Source organism: Mesocricetus auratus, unplaced genomic scaffold (assembly GCF_017639785.1).
Source record: "Mesocricetus auratus isolate SY011 unplaced genomic scaffold, BCM_Maur_2.0 Super-Scaffold_100007, whole genome shotgun sequence".
Classification (NCBI taxonomy): Eukaryota; Metazoa; Chordata; class Mammalia; order Rodentia; family Cricetidae; genus Mesocricetus; species Mesocricetus auratus.
The window spans coordinates 1,500,130-1,517,373 of record NW_024429191.1 but is presented as its reverse complement, the minus strand read 5'-3'; the positions used below and the strand labels follow the sequence as shown (position 1 = coordinate 1,517,373).

Below are 17,244 nucleotides of genomic sequence, written 5' to 3'. Positions count from 1 at the left end.
TTATATCAGCCTTCCTCTTGCTTCTTTTGTCATGGCTGGGACCCTTCTCTCTGGGAAGCCCAAGACCATACTGTGGGAATGAACTAGACTGAGAATCTGAGTGAGGGCAACAGGTTTGAAGGCTTGGGTGAGGGTACACTTTTGTGCCCAATGTCTCCAGTGGTTTGACCCAGCACCTACCTGTAGCCAGATTACTAAGGCAGTGATAACAGTGGAAGGAAACTCTACACAAGGCTTTCCCAGTTGGGCTAATTTCTCCTCCAGGATATATGTGACGATGACTGAAGACATTTTGAACTGAATGACCAAGAATGTTCCTGGCGTCTAGTGGGTAAAAGTCTAGGACACTGTTAAATGTTTCAGGTTGCACAGGACCTCTACAGCACAGAATTATTTGGCCTGTAATGTGAAAAGTTGCATGACAAACCCTCTGCAGAGAGAGGAGAAAGGTCACAAGAATAAGTGAATGCATGAGAGACAATCTGGCCTCCTGCTTACTCAGAGGGGAGGAGTGTGGTCAGAGCAGCCTGGTATGGTCAACCAGAGTTGGTCAGGCAATGACTAGAGCATTGTGTGGCTATGCTGGCAAATGGGAGAAGGACCTGAAAAGCCAGATCGGCCTTAGGGTGACAGCAGGTGTCAGCAGTTCTTCACAGAATAGATGCTTTCTGATTGCATCCTACATACAGCTAAGAGCCACCCCACAGCTGATGGTCAACAAAGTCCCAGAAGTTGTAGACTGTGGAGATTGCGGGGGCAGGTTCTTATGCTCAGAGAAGAGATCAGGACAAGGCCAGCACTGGGGACCAACATGCATGGTCTGTAAAGGTTTAGATGAAGATAGAGGATTGTCATAGATTGAGCCCTTGAGATATTGGGATAGAGGTGGCAAAGTAGAAGAGACAGCCCAGGACCCTGAGCCAGGAGAAAAGGGACACAGAGTGTATGACTCAAGACATTGGGTAGTCAGTGGGGTCAGTTATTGCTGAGAGCTCCATTTAAAGGAGGCAGAACCTTTTCATGGGGCTGGGCAAGCATTGCGGGGGACAGTGGGAGCCACATGGGTCAGGGCATTGAGGGAGCTGGGCTGTCACCAAGGATAGGGTCAACTCTGACTGGAACTTGAGAAAACAGGAGATTGCTGACCAGCAGAAGGAGTGAGACTACTCTGGATAGGCACATAGACCTCAGAGTGGAGAGGGAGTAGAGGTGGGGGTGGGGCTGTATATGTGAGGAGGGACCAACCTTCCCTGAGCTTTTATCATGCTAAGAAAAACCTGCTTTGCATGTATATAACTAATCACAACTTTTTCCTCTCATCTATTTCAACCTCATCTTTAGCAAAAGGACTGGTATCTGGGGTATGGCCCTGGGGTGTCCCTGCTTGAGCCCCAGTGTCTTAGACCTCAGGGACAAGGCCCATAGACTCTCTGCTCCCTCATTCTACTTCTAAACCTCCACCTTTCCTTAGAAATAAAGTGCAAAGACCCATGGGACAGCTTGCTTAATTAATAGTAGTTGGCCTTATGTTGAATGATGGGTGTCTTCTGTAGGAGGAAAGAAATGGCTTCCAGTGCAAGTAGTTACCTTTCCAAAGCAGAAAGTAGCATAGAGTCCCAAAAACATTGAGATCCTGGCCTCAGCTGTGCTTGAAGCCAGTACCTCCTCTTTCCCCATTACCCTAGCAGGTTTGTTTTAAAGTCAGCTATTGTGTTTGTGTGTGCTTGTCTGTCATTTTCTGCTTATATAGTTTAAGCTAGTCTGGGTTGGGTTTCTGTTAACTGTGACCAAGTTGTGATGAGCTTCATGCTGTGCTAGCCTGCTAGCGTCCAGGCTTAGAGCCTGGTGCCGTGTGAATACACCCAGTGTGCACAAGCCATGTGGGAGGGACACTTTAGGAAGACTGACAGTGTTAGCAAGGGAAGGGAGGTGGCTAGTGCTGGTTATCTTACCTGTACATTCAGGCCCCACCAGTGTTCCTGCCCCTGCCACACCCCAGCACGTGGAAAGCACACTGTAAAATTGAGCCTCACTGACTCTACTGGGCTCTTTTGCCTGTTGCCACCTGATCCCTTTGAGCAGGGGTGGAAGCACCTAGGGCACACAAGCTTAGATGGTAAATGAAAATGAAATAAAAGGAGAAAGACTTTTATTTCTTTACTACTCCTAAAGCACAGAGAAGATTTCTATTGTAGATATAAAGGAGAAAACAGCAGAGGGACGGTCCAGGCTGAACATGGCCAGCAGCCTAAACCAGACCCTGAGAAGAGAGAAGGGGAGGGAGAGCAAGAGAAGAGCTGCTGACCAAGAGAGGTGGCACGGGCCAAGAGACCAGCTTAGCCAAAATGTCTGAGCTGTATAGGGGTTGGGCTGGGGGCTGGGAAGCAGAAGCCCCATTTAGGTAGGGGGTGGGGTGAAGAGTGCTGAGTAAGACTTATTCTGGGTTTGAGACCTAACAGGTGGTATGCACATTCTAGTAGGGAGAGAAGGCCCAACTCCACTGATTCACATGATCCAGAGTGGGCTGCTGGTTCTGTACCCATACCTGGAGCAGGAAACATTCTGGACAGGCACAGCTACAGCACAGCCTCCACCTTCTCCCACCTTCCCTTACTCAGCTGATAAAGGGACTTCAGGGCAGATGGGAGCTAAAAGGCTTAACAGGGAGTGTTGACTTATAACTTATTGGGAAGTGGGTTGACATGTGTAGCTCCTTCAGGACCCCATTGACATGAGAGGCCTTGGACAAGACTTTCTGTCAGGTGATGATTACCCTCAAAGAAGGGGAGCAAGAGCCTTGTGTCTGGGATGGGCACTGGGCCCTGGGGTACTGGACTAATCATGGTGTGTTTGCAGATGGCAGGATCAGGTTAGCCACACTGGAGCTGAGCTGCCTGCTCCTGAAGCAACAAGTACTGACCAGCTCCAGCTGCATCATCAAGGATGTGCATCTGGCCTGTCTGGAGGTGAGACCATGCTTTCTCCCTTCCCTTTCTGTACTGTCCCTCAGCTGAGAAGGTCAGTTAGGAAGCTGCTAACACTGTCTGTTCCACAACATCCCTGGCATAGCTCAGAGAAGCTGGGCCTGAAACACTTTCAACCTCTCCGAGGTCCTAACTTAGTAGCCATGTGTTCAGAGGTGCCTCGCTCGACCCAGACCACATTCTTGTGTGGCTGTAGCTTCTTTTGGAATGATCTGCTTCTGAATTAGCTTCAGGCATTTTCAAATGTTTCTTTTGTGTGGCAGTTTTTATACATGTAGCAGCATATCCACCTACAGTGTTGGGGGTGGTGTGTGTGTGTGTGTGTGTGTGTGTGTGTGTGTGTGTGTCTGCTAAGATACACATTTACTAGTTTCTCAGTATCTCTTACCATTTTTTGTTCCTCTTTATGATTTTTAGAAAATGTAGGAAGCGCAGAAGTGAAAAAGAACAACTGAGGGTTGACCCTTGGATATGTCTGTTCTGACCCACACGTATACACACACGCTGGTTTGTGTTTTATTAAAGCAAAGACATAGCTGAATCCAATAACCTACTCCCCTGTTTAATTGAGTCCCCCACCGTTTCCCCTCAGAACTTCATCCCTCACATCCTCCTTCTTTTTCAACAGGGTGCAAGAGAAGAGAGTGTCCACCTTGTACGACATTTCTATAAGGTACTTGGCAGCACAGGTGGACAATAGCATGGGGCAACTCTCATGGAGTATAGGATTGTGGGGTGTGGGTCCTATATGCAATCTTCAGAGTGTGTGTTTGTGTGTGTGTGTGAATACTTGTATGAGTGTGTGCATTCTAAGGTGTGCATACAGAGGTCAGAGGAGAACTTTGAGGAGTTGGTATGTTCCTTCCACTGTGGAATCTGGGGATCAAACTTAGGTCATCAGGTTTTACTGCGAGTGCTTTTACCTGCTGAGACATTTACACCTGCATACATGCTCAATTCCATAGTCTCCAGGGCTGCTGCCTGTAAACTTTTTATGCTTTCTTATAGAACAATAAATTTTTTGAGGACTTGCTACTAGTTTATGGCAATTTTTTATCAGTTACTTGTAAATTTACTGTAATTTATGAGATGTATGCATATGACAAGGTCATAGGTTTGTGAGTTCTGTATCCTGATACATAGAAAACCACAATGAATCACCCATGATTTTATCCATTATATACATGTGTAATGTCTATAAACATGCATGCTAAGAAGCCTCATGTAGGCATCTGAACAATTATCTTGAGTTTAGTGAGATGACCTTTAGGATCTGAAGGATTCCAAGTGATTGCTCTAAGATACCCAGTTTCAACTGTTTTGTTTGAGTTTGTTTAGTTTGGACCTTAAGGTAGAGTAGGGCTGCTATGAGAAAACGCCATCAGCAGCAGTCATTCCAGAAACTGGGAAGGCCGAGATTAAGGCAGATTAGGTGTGTAGTGAGCCACCCCCAACCTCAGGGGTGACTTTGATGTTGAGCTGTAGTGGGTTCATCCATGTGGCTAGTCATTTTAGTCACCCTAGCGAGCTCATCTTTTGAACTTAGTCCTGCTTCCCCTGACAAAGCTCAGACAGCTCCTGCTGGGGAGGGGCAGCACTGCCTCACTTTCCTACTGCCCTCACTTAATGTGCTTCTGTTTTGCCTGCTACCTACTGCCATTGTTGTCAGCTTTTAACGAGCTGAAGCCCAGTCCTGTAATCTAGAACTCTAGGACCAGGTGACCTGATCCAGCTGCAGTTGTAGACATGCCCAGACAAAGAGCCACCACTGTGGACCACCACACCCTGGGGAGGAAATCCCAACTGCCCTTCAGAGAACCATACTTGGCCTTTAAGCAGGAACATGCCCCTCTAGTCAGCCCAGAAGAAAGAAACCTGGGTCTGCCCTAGTCCTGTTTGGGCCTCTTCCCAATAGAACTGCTCTAAGTCTGTCTACCCCTTGAAAACTCTGAGGTTTATAAACACAGAAAGACAGAGTAGCCATTTCCAGGAAGCTGCCTCCTGGTCCCAAACAGAAGAAAAGCTGTATTTGCATTTTATTCCCAGCCCAGAGAGACAGGGTGGTTCTGACTCTTCCTGAAGCAGGACAGTGGCCATAGTGACATGCCCCAAGCCCTGAGTGGCAGCTCTGGGGCCATGCTTTTTCTTTGCATTATTTTGCCTTCACAGTGAGTGACCTGACAGACAGACATTGGCTCCCACATATCCTTTTCTGGCACATATACCTTTGCCATCCCATTCTTACAGTGAAACAGGAGGTGCTGCATTTTGCCCAAGGTGGAATTCTGGGCAGTCATTGCCGCTAGTAACCAAACCCCAAGACCTTCCTCAAAAACATGAAGCAAGCAATATAATCTGAGTGCTAAGTATTGGTAGTTATATCCTTCCCCCTAGGCATAGACGGGCCTCACATGTTTAACATGGTGACTTAACCAGCATTTCCCCCTTTTCCAACCATTCTGGAGAGGTTAATGATATTAAGTACTTGGAATATTAATCTTGTCTATGTTTAAATTATGTATTATTTTTGTTGTTGTTGTTGTGCTCTAATTTAACTGATCTGACAGAAGAACTCTATCTAGCTCAGCATGCTTTCAAAGAAGAGGAAAATGTTGAGCAATACAATTTGATGCTCGGCCTTTCGTCTGCACATGTGTGCTCACGTTCACATGTGTGCTCACGTTCACATGTGTGTTTTACCTTCTGGTGATTTACAAAAACTTGTGAAAAACAGATGGCTTCAAAAGCCAAGTGGAGCGTTTGTAATGCTGTGTTTTTACGGGAGTAGGAATAAGCTTCTCTCACTCCTTCCTGTTCTTTGCAGGGAGAAGAGATTTTTTTGGACATGTTTGAGGATGAGTACAGGAGCATGACAGTAAGTACAGGGCCAGAACATGAGGAGGTTAGTGTGTATCTTTGTGCCTGCCAAACTTGCAGAGGGCTCGGTCCCATGTGCGGCATTCTCATCAAATGGCAGACACACTGGTAGTGAGAGAAATTTGATGGCCACCACCACTAAAACTTGAGATTATATTCATTCCTATGCCCCTGGAAGTGCCTGCTTTTATTGATTCCTAACTGTATGCACTTGTGCAGGCTACTTACATTCTGAGCCTGACTGGCTGTCAGTTGTTCCAGTCAGATGTGAAATACACAGTAGCAGACCTCATGCTAAGCCCATGTAAAAAATGTGCAAATGTCTACTTCTCCCCTGTTTCCTGGTTTTTGCTTGTTTTACTCTAGTGTTTATGGCTTGTCCTAAACAATGTTTAACATTCTCCAGAAATACTAAAGTGACACACCCTGGGCCCTGCAACTGACATCAGCCCTCATCCGGTCCTTAGGAAACTGTCCTCTTCCCAGCTGAGGTCAGACAGGCTGCTCCAATGCTTCAGGAACCAACAACACCCTGTCTGTAAGGTGCTCAGGGTCACCTGATATCAGTCAAAGAGAGGTGTCCTTTTATTGAAGACTGACTCCTGCCAGGGTGACAAGCATGTTGTATCTATTAAATCTGACACAAAACAATTCTCACCCTAAGAGAACAAGAGAGAGTTCATCTTAGAGCCAAATATAAGTAATTATGTCCAATATCAGGTTGCCCCAAACATGTTTTGACAAGGAACTGGTTTCACATAGTCAAAAAACAAAACAAAATCATAAATCAAAGCAATTTTCAAATACATCATTGGGAACCTCAGGTGGCAGGTTGCAACAAAGCAGGGGGCCCAGCCTCTACTATAGGTCTCACATGCTATCTAATAATATGCTTAGCTTTGAGATTGGCAGAATCTAGTGGTGTGTAAAATTAACACATCCCAAAAAGTTTTACCTGGTAGTCACAAGGATGTGTGGTCAGACAGAGGTGAGCAAGGAACACCAGTTAAGGAAGATGAAGATATATGGCCCTAAAGCTACAACATCCCAGCTCTCCATAGCCTCGAAGCTCTAAGCAAGCTGCTTTGTAGAATCTTCAACAATGAATTGCTCTTTTTAAAAAAATGGAATTGCATTCACCCCTACCCCACCTCCCCATCCTGGGAACTTCAATCTAGAGTCTTTACCTATGGAAAAAGCTGTTGCCATTGTGAAGATGAGGAGAATGGAAGTCAGAGAGGCTGAGTAATGCCCCTCAGTCTGTCCAGCCTGCTAGTGGCAGAGCCAGGCTTCCATAGCGGAGTTGTTCTCTATGCTGCACCTCTAGAGCAATAAGCATGGGTGGGGTGCCTCTGCAGTCTCTGCCTCTCTCTGGAGCACAGAGGACAGACTGTGGCAATGACACTTTCTCTGCATCCCCAGAATCAGCCCCCAAGTAGCACTCGATAAATAGATGATAAGTGAGCTTTTCATGGACATAACTCACCAAAGCATGAAGTGATGGGGACATTTATAATGAACCTAAGTGTTTAAAGTGTCAGAAAGAAAAAGGCAAGCGGCACAGCTAAGTGGCTCCCTGGCTTCCAAGCCTGTCTCCAGGACTCTGGCAGCAGGACCCTCACCACATCTTTGTCACTGCACCCCTGAGGCATCAAGGGAGCGTTTTCAAGATCATATCTCCTTGTGACATATGGGTTACCATGACTGCCTGGACCTTATTGGCCCACACAGCCCCTGTCATGCTTAGGGTAGCTTGAATGTTCCCCCTTCAGATAATCAGTTCCAGGGGGGATCCCTCCATGGGTATTCCATCTTTCCCTCCTCTAGTGTAGACTCCCCTTCCTGAATGTGCTCTTTCAGCTTGGAAATGTAAACTCTACATATTGTTTATTATTTGGAAACCCCTGTGATGTCTGCTGTTACTGCTTCCTAACTCTGTGACCTTGGGCAAGTTACTTAACATTTTGAACCTGACTGTCATCTGTGCAGTGGGGCTCACACTTCTGAGTTGCCCCCAGCTAGATGTGAAATACCCAGCAGCAGGCCTCATGCAAGGCCCATTAAGTAAAAGCTGTGTTCTTCTCCCTTCATCCCACCCCACAGGAAGCTTCCTGAGGTTTGTTTATTTCATTTCAGTGTTTATGGCATGTTCTGCTGCACAATACTTGACATTCTCCTGAAATACTTAGGTGACACACCCCAGTCCCTGCAAATGAAGTCAGTCCTCAGCTGCCTTTAGGAAGCTGGCCTCTGAGCTAACTAAATGAAGCTCTGAGTGCTGCTCTTGGACTGGAGGAGGCGGGGTGAAACTAGGCCTCCAAGTTTGACTCTTCTTACATCCCTTAGCAACACAGGGTTATGGGCCTTGAGGCTCCCTGCTGTCTCCCACCCCATGGCAGAATGGAAGGAATTCCCTGGAAAGGTTCTGCCATTGTAGGAACAGTTGTAGCCAACAGGTACTGTGAGAAGGCCCTGCTGGAAAGCCTGGAGTGGGGACATGGCTCTGCCATCCTGCTCTGAAATGACAGGGATTTGGATAAATTGTCTCAGACCTCTAGAAGGCAGTGTTTAATGTGTCCTACAAATGAAGAGAGAAGCCGCAACTTGGAAAATGGAAGGCCTACCACTGATCTGGCAAGCTGGAAGCATGGTCTCAGTCCACCCAGAGCTGACACTCTTTTGTGATACAGATACGGTCAAGCCTTTCTCTGAAATTGCCTGTGCTGTCTCTCCTAGATAAAGCCCATGAATGTGGAATACCTCATGATGGATGCTTCCATCCTCCTGCCTCCAACGGGCACTCCACTGACTGGCATTGACTTTGTGAAGCGGCTGCCATGTGGTGATGTGGAGAAGACACGGCGGGTAAATATGATCTGGCCTCTCCTGACCATAGGGCAAGGGTTTCTAGGTCAGTTAAAGACTGACTCCAATATGTGCCTAGTCACCTGTAGCGAGTACCACCTCACACACATCTGCTACCATACGTGGCTTTCCAAAGCCTGGTGCCCTTGGAAATGGGAGATTGGGATTTTGTGGCAACTGGCACCTCTGTGAGCTGCTGCCATCAGAACACCTGCACCAGGGCTAGACCAAGCTTCTTTGAAGTATGGGGGAGCAGAGCCTAGATCACCCAGTGCAGGGGCGGTAAGCATTAACCAAGACTCCAGGGTCTCAGAAGCTGAGGCAGTACACCAGCAAGGTGTCTGGTAGTGAGAGGGTGATGCTAGCCAGGAGGCAGGGGAGCATGTATGCAGAGCCAAGTTCTCAGAAGCAGCAGAGGGTGAGCCCCTTATCAGCACTTTTTTTCTGAGGTGGCCACTCTAGGAAGCAGCCTCAGTCAGGCTCTTCACAGTATTTTATCTCCTGCGTAAGATCTCGGTTTCTTTCTTAGAAAGCAGCACTGCCTTTTCCTAGAAAATCATTCCCTGGAGATGTGACTATGAATAGATAATTTAGAGGCATTCATGACAGCTCTCCAGCTGACTATCACATCTTCTTCCTTGGTCTGCTTGTGGCCAGAGCAGCAGAGGGGTTTCACTTCAGGGTTTCAGGAAGCACATAAAGTGGTGTGTACCTCAGACAAGAGGCCTCTGCAGCCTCCTCCACCCTGCTGATTCTGTAACCACATGCTTAGGGGCAACACAGGAAGTGGGGACCTTGTATCTTCAAGTAACACACATTCCTAGTCCCCTGAGAAAACCACAGGCTCCTGCAAGTTGTTCTCTGACCTCCACATGTGCACACAATACAAATACTTTTTTTTTTTTGGTGTAAGACCAAAAATATCAAAAATGCCCCTGAGTCATGTCAACCATGTTGAAATAAAAGTCATCAGAGTTCTTGGGGTCCAGGGAGAATGAGTGAATCAGAAATTGGGATTTGGGCTATCCCCACTCATGTAGGCTAAGAAAGAATACAAGTTAATGAGTCAGGCCCACAGGGGTTAAGCCCTATTCAGTGCAACCTTGGAAGCATTACTTAACCTCCCTGAGCCTAAAGTTCCTCCTGTGCCCCCTCAGTTTTTGCCTGAAGTAGCTGACAGTGTGGCAAGTAATAAACCCTGAAAGAACATTGGTGGACAACAGTGGAGTATGCTCCTGTCCAAGATGAACAAGAGGCTTTACTCATAGACTGCTAAACTTAGTGCAGAGGAAAAGAGCCAGCAGCGGGCTCTGGCAAATATTAAAATCTAAATTGAAGCACCGGCCATCTTCATACGTTATCTGGGAAGCCAGTGTAAAGCGGAGGTCCTTGTGCTAGGGTTTTGTTTTTGTACTAGGGATGGATCCAGGGCTGTGGATGTGCTCAGCAAGTGCTTCTGCCTTTTCTAAATTTTGTGTCTCATTAAGTAGCCCAGGTAGGCTTCAAATTTACAATCCTCCTACCTCAGCCTCCCAGATATCTGGGATTATAGATGTGTCCCCACATTCTGTTTCCATGTTCTCCGTAAAGGATAGCAATTTTTGTGTTTGTCACTATTTTACTCCATTCTTTGGCTGTGGGTTACACATTAAAGAAAACTCGGTCATACCTCACATTTTGAAAAGGAAATTTTTTCCATAATCTTAACACTTGGAGACATTTTTTGCTTCTCCTCCCATCTTTGTCTATAACTCATCCTCTGATGGTGCCACAGGGAGTCTTTGCTACAGTCTCACTTTCATCTTCTGTTTCTTCTCTCTTCCTTGTAGTGTGATAGTGTTTTTGAAGCTCTGGATATGCTTCCCAGTATCTCTTTCATGCTACCAGTGACATCACCCCCAGCCCACAATGGAGGATTTTTTTCTTTCTTTTATTTTGTAGACAGAGTCTCTTGTAGATCAGGTGGCCTTGAGCTCACTTTATAGCCAAGGATCACTTTGAGCTCCTGATTCTCCTTCCTTTACAGCCCAAGGGTAAGGCATGTGCCACCACACCTGTCTGACAGTTTTATAAGTGACTTCTTAGGACTTCATAAAGATTTCCCAGGAGACTTTGCCACAGTTCCTATAGATGTTTTCCCATTAGTCAGAGTTTGGGGTGCTTCCGCTGTATTCCACTCTTTTTGGCCAAACTGTAAGAGCTGCTTCATGAACATACTGTTTTCTTTCTTTTGAATTATTTCTTTAGGAGAAGTTCCCAGAAGCAGAATTTCTGATTCAAAGGGTATGGATGTTTTTTTGTACATCTCTAACATCACCACCTAGCTTTCCCTCTGGGCTGGATCCACATCAAACTGCTTCAGTCCTGTTTTCAGGATGACTGACTTCCACAGCTGTTTCTGCAGTCTTGGTGGCTTCTAACCTTAATGACTTTCTCCTAAACCCAGCAGCTTGCAAATGTGCCAAGGAAGTCACCAGAGGTGAACTGAGCACTTGTCCCAGGGCCAGCCTGAGACTCAGACTCCTGCTTGTGCCATGGTGCACCCTCATTGGGAACTTACCATGCACCCTTCCCCAGAGCTCTAGCCTCAGGGAATTCCTGTGCTGAGACCCTTCTGACTAAAAATTTTCTTCTCCAAAGCCTCTGCATGGCCTGGTTCTCCAGATACTGAATGTGACTAAGGTTCCAGATTCACAGAAGCTGAGAAATAAACTTCTTCATGGTAGAAGTTGGTCAACTGCCTTCCCTTTTGAAATGTGATCTTCTGCCTTCCAGGATCTGAAAGAGTAATTGTTTCTCCTTTTGGTTATGACTTTAAAATTTTGTGTCTTAATTTAGCAAAGAAAAGAAGATCACTTGATAAAAATCTGAATCTTTTGAAGACCAAGGAATGTGATCAGAAGAACACAGGCTTTGGAGTTACCTTGGGCAGCCAGCCTAACAGTCCTAGACTCCAGTTCTCTGTGAGATGGGAGCCACACAGGGTCATTAAGTGGCTCAAATTATAGACTGGGCATGGTGGTGCACACCTTTAATCCCAGTGCTTGGGAGACAGAAACAGATGAATCTCTGAGTTCAAGACCAGCCTGGTCTACAGAGTGAGTTCTAGGACAGCCAGGACTCCATAGAGAGACTTTGTCTCAAAAAAAAAAAAAAAAAAAAAAAAAAAAAAGGGCCCAGATGAGATGATGCCCATGGCCTCACAAAGTGCTCAGTGGTTGTGAGTGGTGAGAGGAAGCTGTTAATGTCTCCAGGGTGGTCGCATGAAGTAGCCATGGTGAGGGACAGCATGCCTGCCAGCCCTTCCAGCCACCTTGGGAGCCCACTTTTGTAATGAGAAATACTCTACCTTGTGGGACTCACCTCTTTCTGTTCTTGGACGTGGGCTTCTTGTATATGTACTTTTCCCTTGAAAGTTGTCATTTGAAATGGTATTTTATATGGTTCATATTCTACTTTATATTTTAAATGACTTTATTTTTTATTTGTATTCCTGGGAATATTTTCCACTTGATATTTGTAGAGTGAAAGCAGATGTTTTACCAAAAGGTCTACATTAAGAGCCAAATTCCCAACTCATAGACTCCTTGGAAAGCCTCAGTCTTCCAAGGGATAGGCTACAGAAAGCAGCATGTGTTTCTATTTTCCCATCTCATCCATGACCCTGCTGGGAGCCTTTGCCATCAGAACCCTGCTAGCAATTGACTTGGCACAGTCTTAATCTTGCCCATGACTGGGACATGCCAAAGTGGGCCCTTTTCTTTCTTTCTCCTCAGCCCTAAATTGTAACTACTTACTTGAGAATTTACAATGTCAGATAATCCCAGTGACACCCCCTCCCCCACTTCACATCTTATTGCTGTCTGCTCTGGATTGGATTTCTTGGTATACTAGACTGTGTGCCTGACATTACAGAGGTTTAACTCAGCCCCTTAGCAGCTGTGTGGACCAAGCTCACTCTACCCTCTGAGCACCCATTCTTGCTCCTGTAGTCTTAAATTTACAATACAGAGCCCCTAAACCCCAGCACATAGTAGGTACTTACTAAATAGGAGCTCTTGAGTTTTAATAGAACCATACCTCTGTTTCTTCCAGTTGGTATAGATGTATATATTTAAACTATTCTAAGGACATTCAGGCTGGAGCCTCATGGCCCCCCACCATCACAACGGGAAAGCTGCCTTTGTCCTGCACTCCATTTTACTCAGAAGGCGTGTTCCTTCAGATGAGGCTAGGGCTGTAGAGTACTCTTGAAGTTTCTACACGAGGAGCCTGCTTCAAGGCAGTATCAGGGCTTTGGTAGCTAATCAAAGATACTCATTGACTGGGACACCAGGATGGAATGCCCTTCTAGCCCCTTAAATGAAAGAATTTGTCCTCTCTCTTTTCTTGAAAGTTCCTCCTGAATAAAAGGAATCTTTCCTTCATGTAAGGTAGTACTGTCACCATCTTTACCACAAACAGAAATTCATCTGTGTGAAACCACAATGGTTTGCCCTGACACTTTTTTATGTAAGTAGTGGAATCTATCAAGGGTCTAGGTGGCAACCCCTTTCTGCAGGCCTGTGTTGACTGAGTCCTTCAGCCTTGTATCAGAGCTGTAGCATAGCCAGAGTTAAGGATTACTGTGTCTTATGCACCAAGTAGGGTAGAGGGCAATACTGACCTTGTCTGTGTACCTCTGGAGCTATGTCCCAATAAGCCCATCATTCCATCTCATGGAGAGACCTGGGGACTCGGGGGTACTCTGACCTGTGTTTTGCTCTGTGCTTCTGGACTCTCTGGTTGGTGGCTAGCTTGATTCTGGGGCTGAGGGCTGCTTCTGCACAGACGACATCAGCAGCTGGTGAAGTGGCCTTTTCTTTGCTCTTGGGACATGCCTGACGGCCATACTGAATGCCAACAGACCCTTTTTCCATGAGCCAGGGATGCTTGTGTTGACAAGCCATCTCTGCCTCTAACATGAGCTGGGAAAGCCTGAAGGGCCCCAAGGACACTGCTGTCCATTTGGCCAGGTATCAGGCCTCACCTGTCTCTGTCACACGCCTCTTCCTAAGGCCAAGGCCCAAAAAGTGAAGACTTAAGATGGGAATGCAGTCTAGCCAGATCAAAAACATACATGCATGTTACTCTCTTGTCTCGTGCCCACATTTGCTAGAAAAGACTGGCACACATGCTGTGGATTTCTGTCTCCCAGCCTCACTAGCCCAGCTGGAATAGCAGGGTAGTTGTGGCCCTTCCTGGAAGTGCTGCCTCCCTTGAGTCTTAGCCATTTGCTGGCTGTGGAATGGGCAAGCTAGCAGATAGGAGATGTGTGTTAAAGGTCACATGACAGTCCTGGCCAATGGCAGGTGCCTAGTGAAGTAACCTGGGTCTGTACCTGTTGAGGACTGATGCAGGCTGCTCCCCCAGCCTGAAGTATCCTCTTACTATGATAGCTCCAGGTAACTGTGCTTCAAGGCTGGCCTGTGTTTTGTCCCCCTCCTTCCTTTCCATTAACCCAAGAGTCACCATGAAATGCCTTCATTCAGGGTATCTCTCCAGAATACCCCTGAAACCCCATTCTCCTCTGTTCTCTGCTCTATCCAGGCCATCCGGGTATTCTTCATGCTGCGTTCCCTGTCACTGCAGCTGCGTGGAGAACCTGAGACCCAGTTGCCACTGACTCGGGAGGAGGACCTGATCAAAACAGATGATGTCTTGGACCTGAGTGAGTTGGCCATCTTGTCCTGTACCAGTGGGCCAAGGGATACAGGACACTGCTCTACTGAGTCACCTGCTGCAGGGGTGGGCGTGTGCAGATGAGTCTGTACTGCCATTGACCCAGGACCATGCTGAACGGTCAGTGCTGGACAGGAGGAGGTCCAGTGAGAGTGGGGCCCTCATTGACAGGATGCAAATGGCACTAGTCTTATGGTAATGTGCATTAAAGGGTTTCTGTCTGAGTCCAGTGGAAAAGGGGTCTTTTAATGCCACAAGGAAGCCTGTGAAAAACAAACTATCAAAATGAAAAGACACAATGAACCCCAAAACAAGCTACCAGTGTTTAGGTAATAATGAGGACTTTGCAAATCAGAAAGACATGTGCTCAACCTATAACTTTGAACTGTATTGAACATTGTCTTAGTGAGGGTTTCTGTAGTTGGGATAAAACATCAAGACCAAAACCAACTTGGGTTTATTTAGCTTCCACATCACAGTCTATCATCAAAGGAAGCCAGGGCAGGAACTCAAATCAGGAACCTGGAGGCAGGAACTGAAACAGAAGCCATGGAGGAGAGCTGCTTATTGGCTTGTTTGTTGCTCATGACTTGCTCAGTCTGCTTTCTTATACAGCACAGGGCCATCTGCCACAGCACCACCGCAGTGGGCTTTTATCATTAACTACCTGACAGGCATACCTGTAGGTCCATCTTGTGAGGAAAGCTTCTCAATTGACATTCCCCCTTTTCAAAAGATTTTAGCCTGTATCAAGTTGATTTTTAAAAAATTAATAAATAAAAGGGGGATGACAAATAACTAGTACATCATCAGTTGTTGTTTCAAATTTCCCTCGGCAGCATAAGGCAAATAAAATAAAGAGGTTATTTTTGAGACAGAGATCTCAAAATAGGCCACACTGGCCTTGAACTTGAGGTCCCCTTGCCTCATCTCCAAAGGACTGGGATCACAAGCATGTTTTTCCATGGCCATTTTATGATTGAGATTTAAAAAAGATGGTGGTATTCCTAGATCTTTCTCACACTTATATGGCGTTCTCTTTCCTCCATTTGCCATGGGCCACAGGCACACTAAAGGACACAGTTCTCTTCTGTGTTAGAGCATTTTTGTGCATTTGGAGTCTTTTTTTAAAGCTCTATTTTTCCCAACACTTGGGAGGTAGAGGCAGGAGGATCTCTGTGAATTCAAGGCCAGCCTGGTCTACAAAGTGAGTTTCAGGACAGAGAAACCCTGTCTTGAAAAAAAAATCTACTTTTACTATTTTTAATTATGTGTGTATGCAGGATATGGGATAGGAGTAATGAGTGCAAGTGTCCTGGAGGCTAGAGGTATTAGATTCCCCAGGAGTTATCAGCATGAGCCACCTTGATGGTGCTGGGAACTGAACTTGAGTCCTCTGTAATTGCAGCAAGCCCTCCTAACTGCTGAGCCATCTTTCCAGTCCTGTGTTAGTAGTCTTTTAAGAAACAGAAAACCCAGACCAACCACATAATGGAAAAAGAAAGGGAGTTGGCTAATAGCTTTTTTTTTTTTAATTTTAAATAGCTTGTTTTACATGTCAATCCCAGTTCCCTCTCCCTCCCCTCCTCCTGCACTCCTCCACCATCCCCCCCCCCCCCATCCTCCCACCCTATTGCCAATTTCTTCCACATAGGGGATATCTAGAGTCTGTCATTTCACTCAGGGTAGGGTCCAGGCTGAGAGAGCATCCCTCTTTGTGTTATGGACATACAATGTCTGTTTGTATTCGAGGGATAAACACTGATCCACTGCTCAGGACCCCATAGGTTGCCCAGGCCTCCTCCCAGACTCTCACATTCAGGGGGTCTGGATCGGTCCTATGCTGGCCTCCCAGCTGTCGGTCTGGGGTCCAAGAGCTCTCCCCTGTTCAGATCAGCTGTCTCTGCTGGTTTTGCCAGCCCATTCTTTGCCAATTTGCTCATCGCTCTTCTCTCTCTGTCGCTAGGTTCCTTGGGTCAGTTCAGTGTTTAACTGTGGGTGTTTGCCTTTGCTCCCATCAGTCACTGGATGAAGGCTCCAGGATGGTTATAGACATCAAGTTCATTATCAGGAATGGGCATTCAGGGTGGTCTCTACACTATTGCTTAGCTTGCCAATTGGTGTCATCCGTTTAGATCACTAGAGGTCACAATGGTGCCTGATCTGTCTTCTAACCTATGATTCCCTCTTCCCCCTATCCTACCCCCCCAGTCAACCTTCCTGTTCCCCCATGACCTACTCTCTCTTCCACTTCTCCCCCTCTCTATTTCCCAGCTCCCCTCCCCCCACCCCTCGACGAGCTTTTGAAAGGCTGAGTCGTACTGTCTTCAGACAATGAATCTGGTGTTCAAACAGTCATGTGGAAATCCACCCCTTGCCTTCTCTTGGCTCTGCTGTCCTCTTGGCTCTGCTGTCCTCTTGGCTCTGCTGTCCCCAACTAATAGAAAGATGGCCACCATCAGCCCTAGGATTTATGCCAACTAATAAGTAGCCCTAACAGAAACAACTATAAAAGTTGGGAGTAGAGTTCTCAGTGGTCCTGATTGGATAGTGGGCCCTCCTTCTAACCACACAATGATTAGAGAAATATCAGGAGCCTCTGCTAAGGGCACAGGGTTAGCTCTGGACCCTAAGTGTGAGGAAGGAGACTAAAGAGAATAATTCCAAAGAAGAAGTGTGGGCATGTAAACGGTAGCAGCGGGAGCCACTCTGTAGTCTGGCTGTTCAAAACTCTTTTCTGAGGCATAATTTATATAAAATAAATTCCTCCAACCTTCACTGTGTATAGTTCAGTGAG

The 17,244-nt window shown here is 46.4% G+C and overlaps 1 protein-coding gene across 11 annotated transcripts in view; it reads left to right on the top strand.

Moving 5' to 3' along the window:
• The window catches only part of Clec16a (C-type lectin domain containing 16A), a 228,509-nt gene that overhangs the window by 85,729 nt on the left and 125,536 nt on the right, over window positions 1–17,244 (top strand). For 7 of the 11 annotated variants that reach the window (XR_005878100.1, XM_040748096.1, XM_040748092.1 and 4 more), the window contains 6 exons: window positions 2,857–2,966; window positions 3,613–3,657; window positions 5,809–5,859; window positions 8,598–8,726; window positions 10,974–11,009; window positions 14,316–14,436. Coding sequence is in view for 10 of the 11 variants with exons in the window: in XM_040748096.1 (XP_040604030.1) it covers window positions 2,857–2,966; window positions 3,613–3,657; window positions 5,809–5,859; window positions 8,598–8,726; window positions 10,974–11,009; window positions 14,316–14,436 (492 nt within the window). In the remaining variant the exon portion in view is untranslated. The remainder of the gene's footprint in view (window positions 1–2,856; window positions 2,967–3,612; window positions 3,658–5,808; window positions 5,860–8,597; window positions 8,727–10,973; window positions 11,010–14,315; window positions 14,437–17,244) is intronic. The other 4 variants (XM_005084567.4, XM_005084566.4, XM_013124015.3 and 1 more) reach the window with 2 other exon arrangements.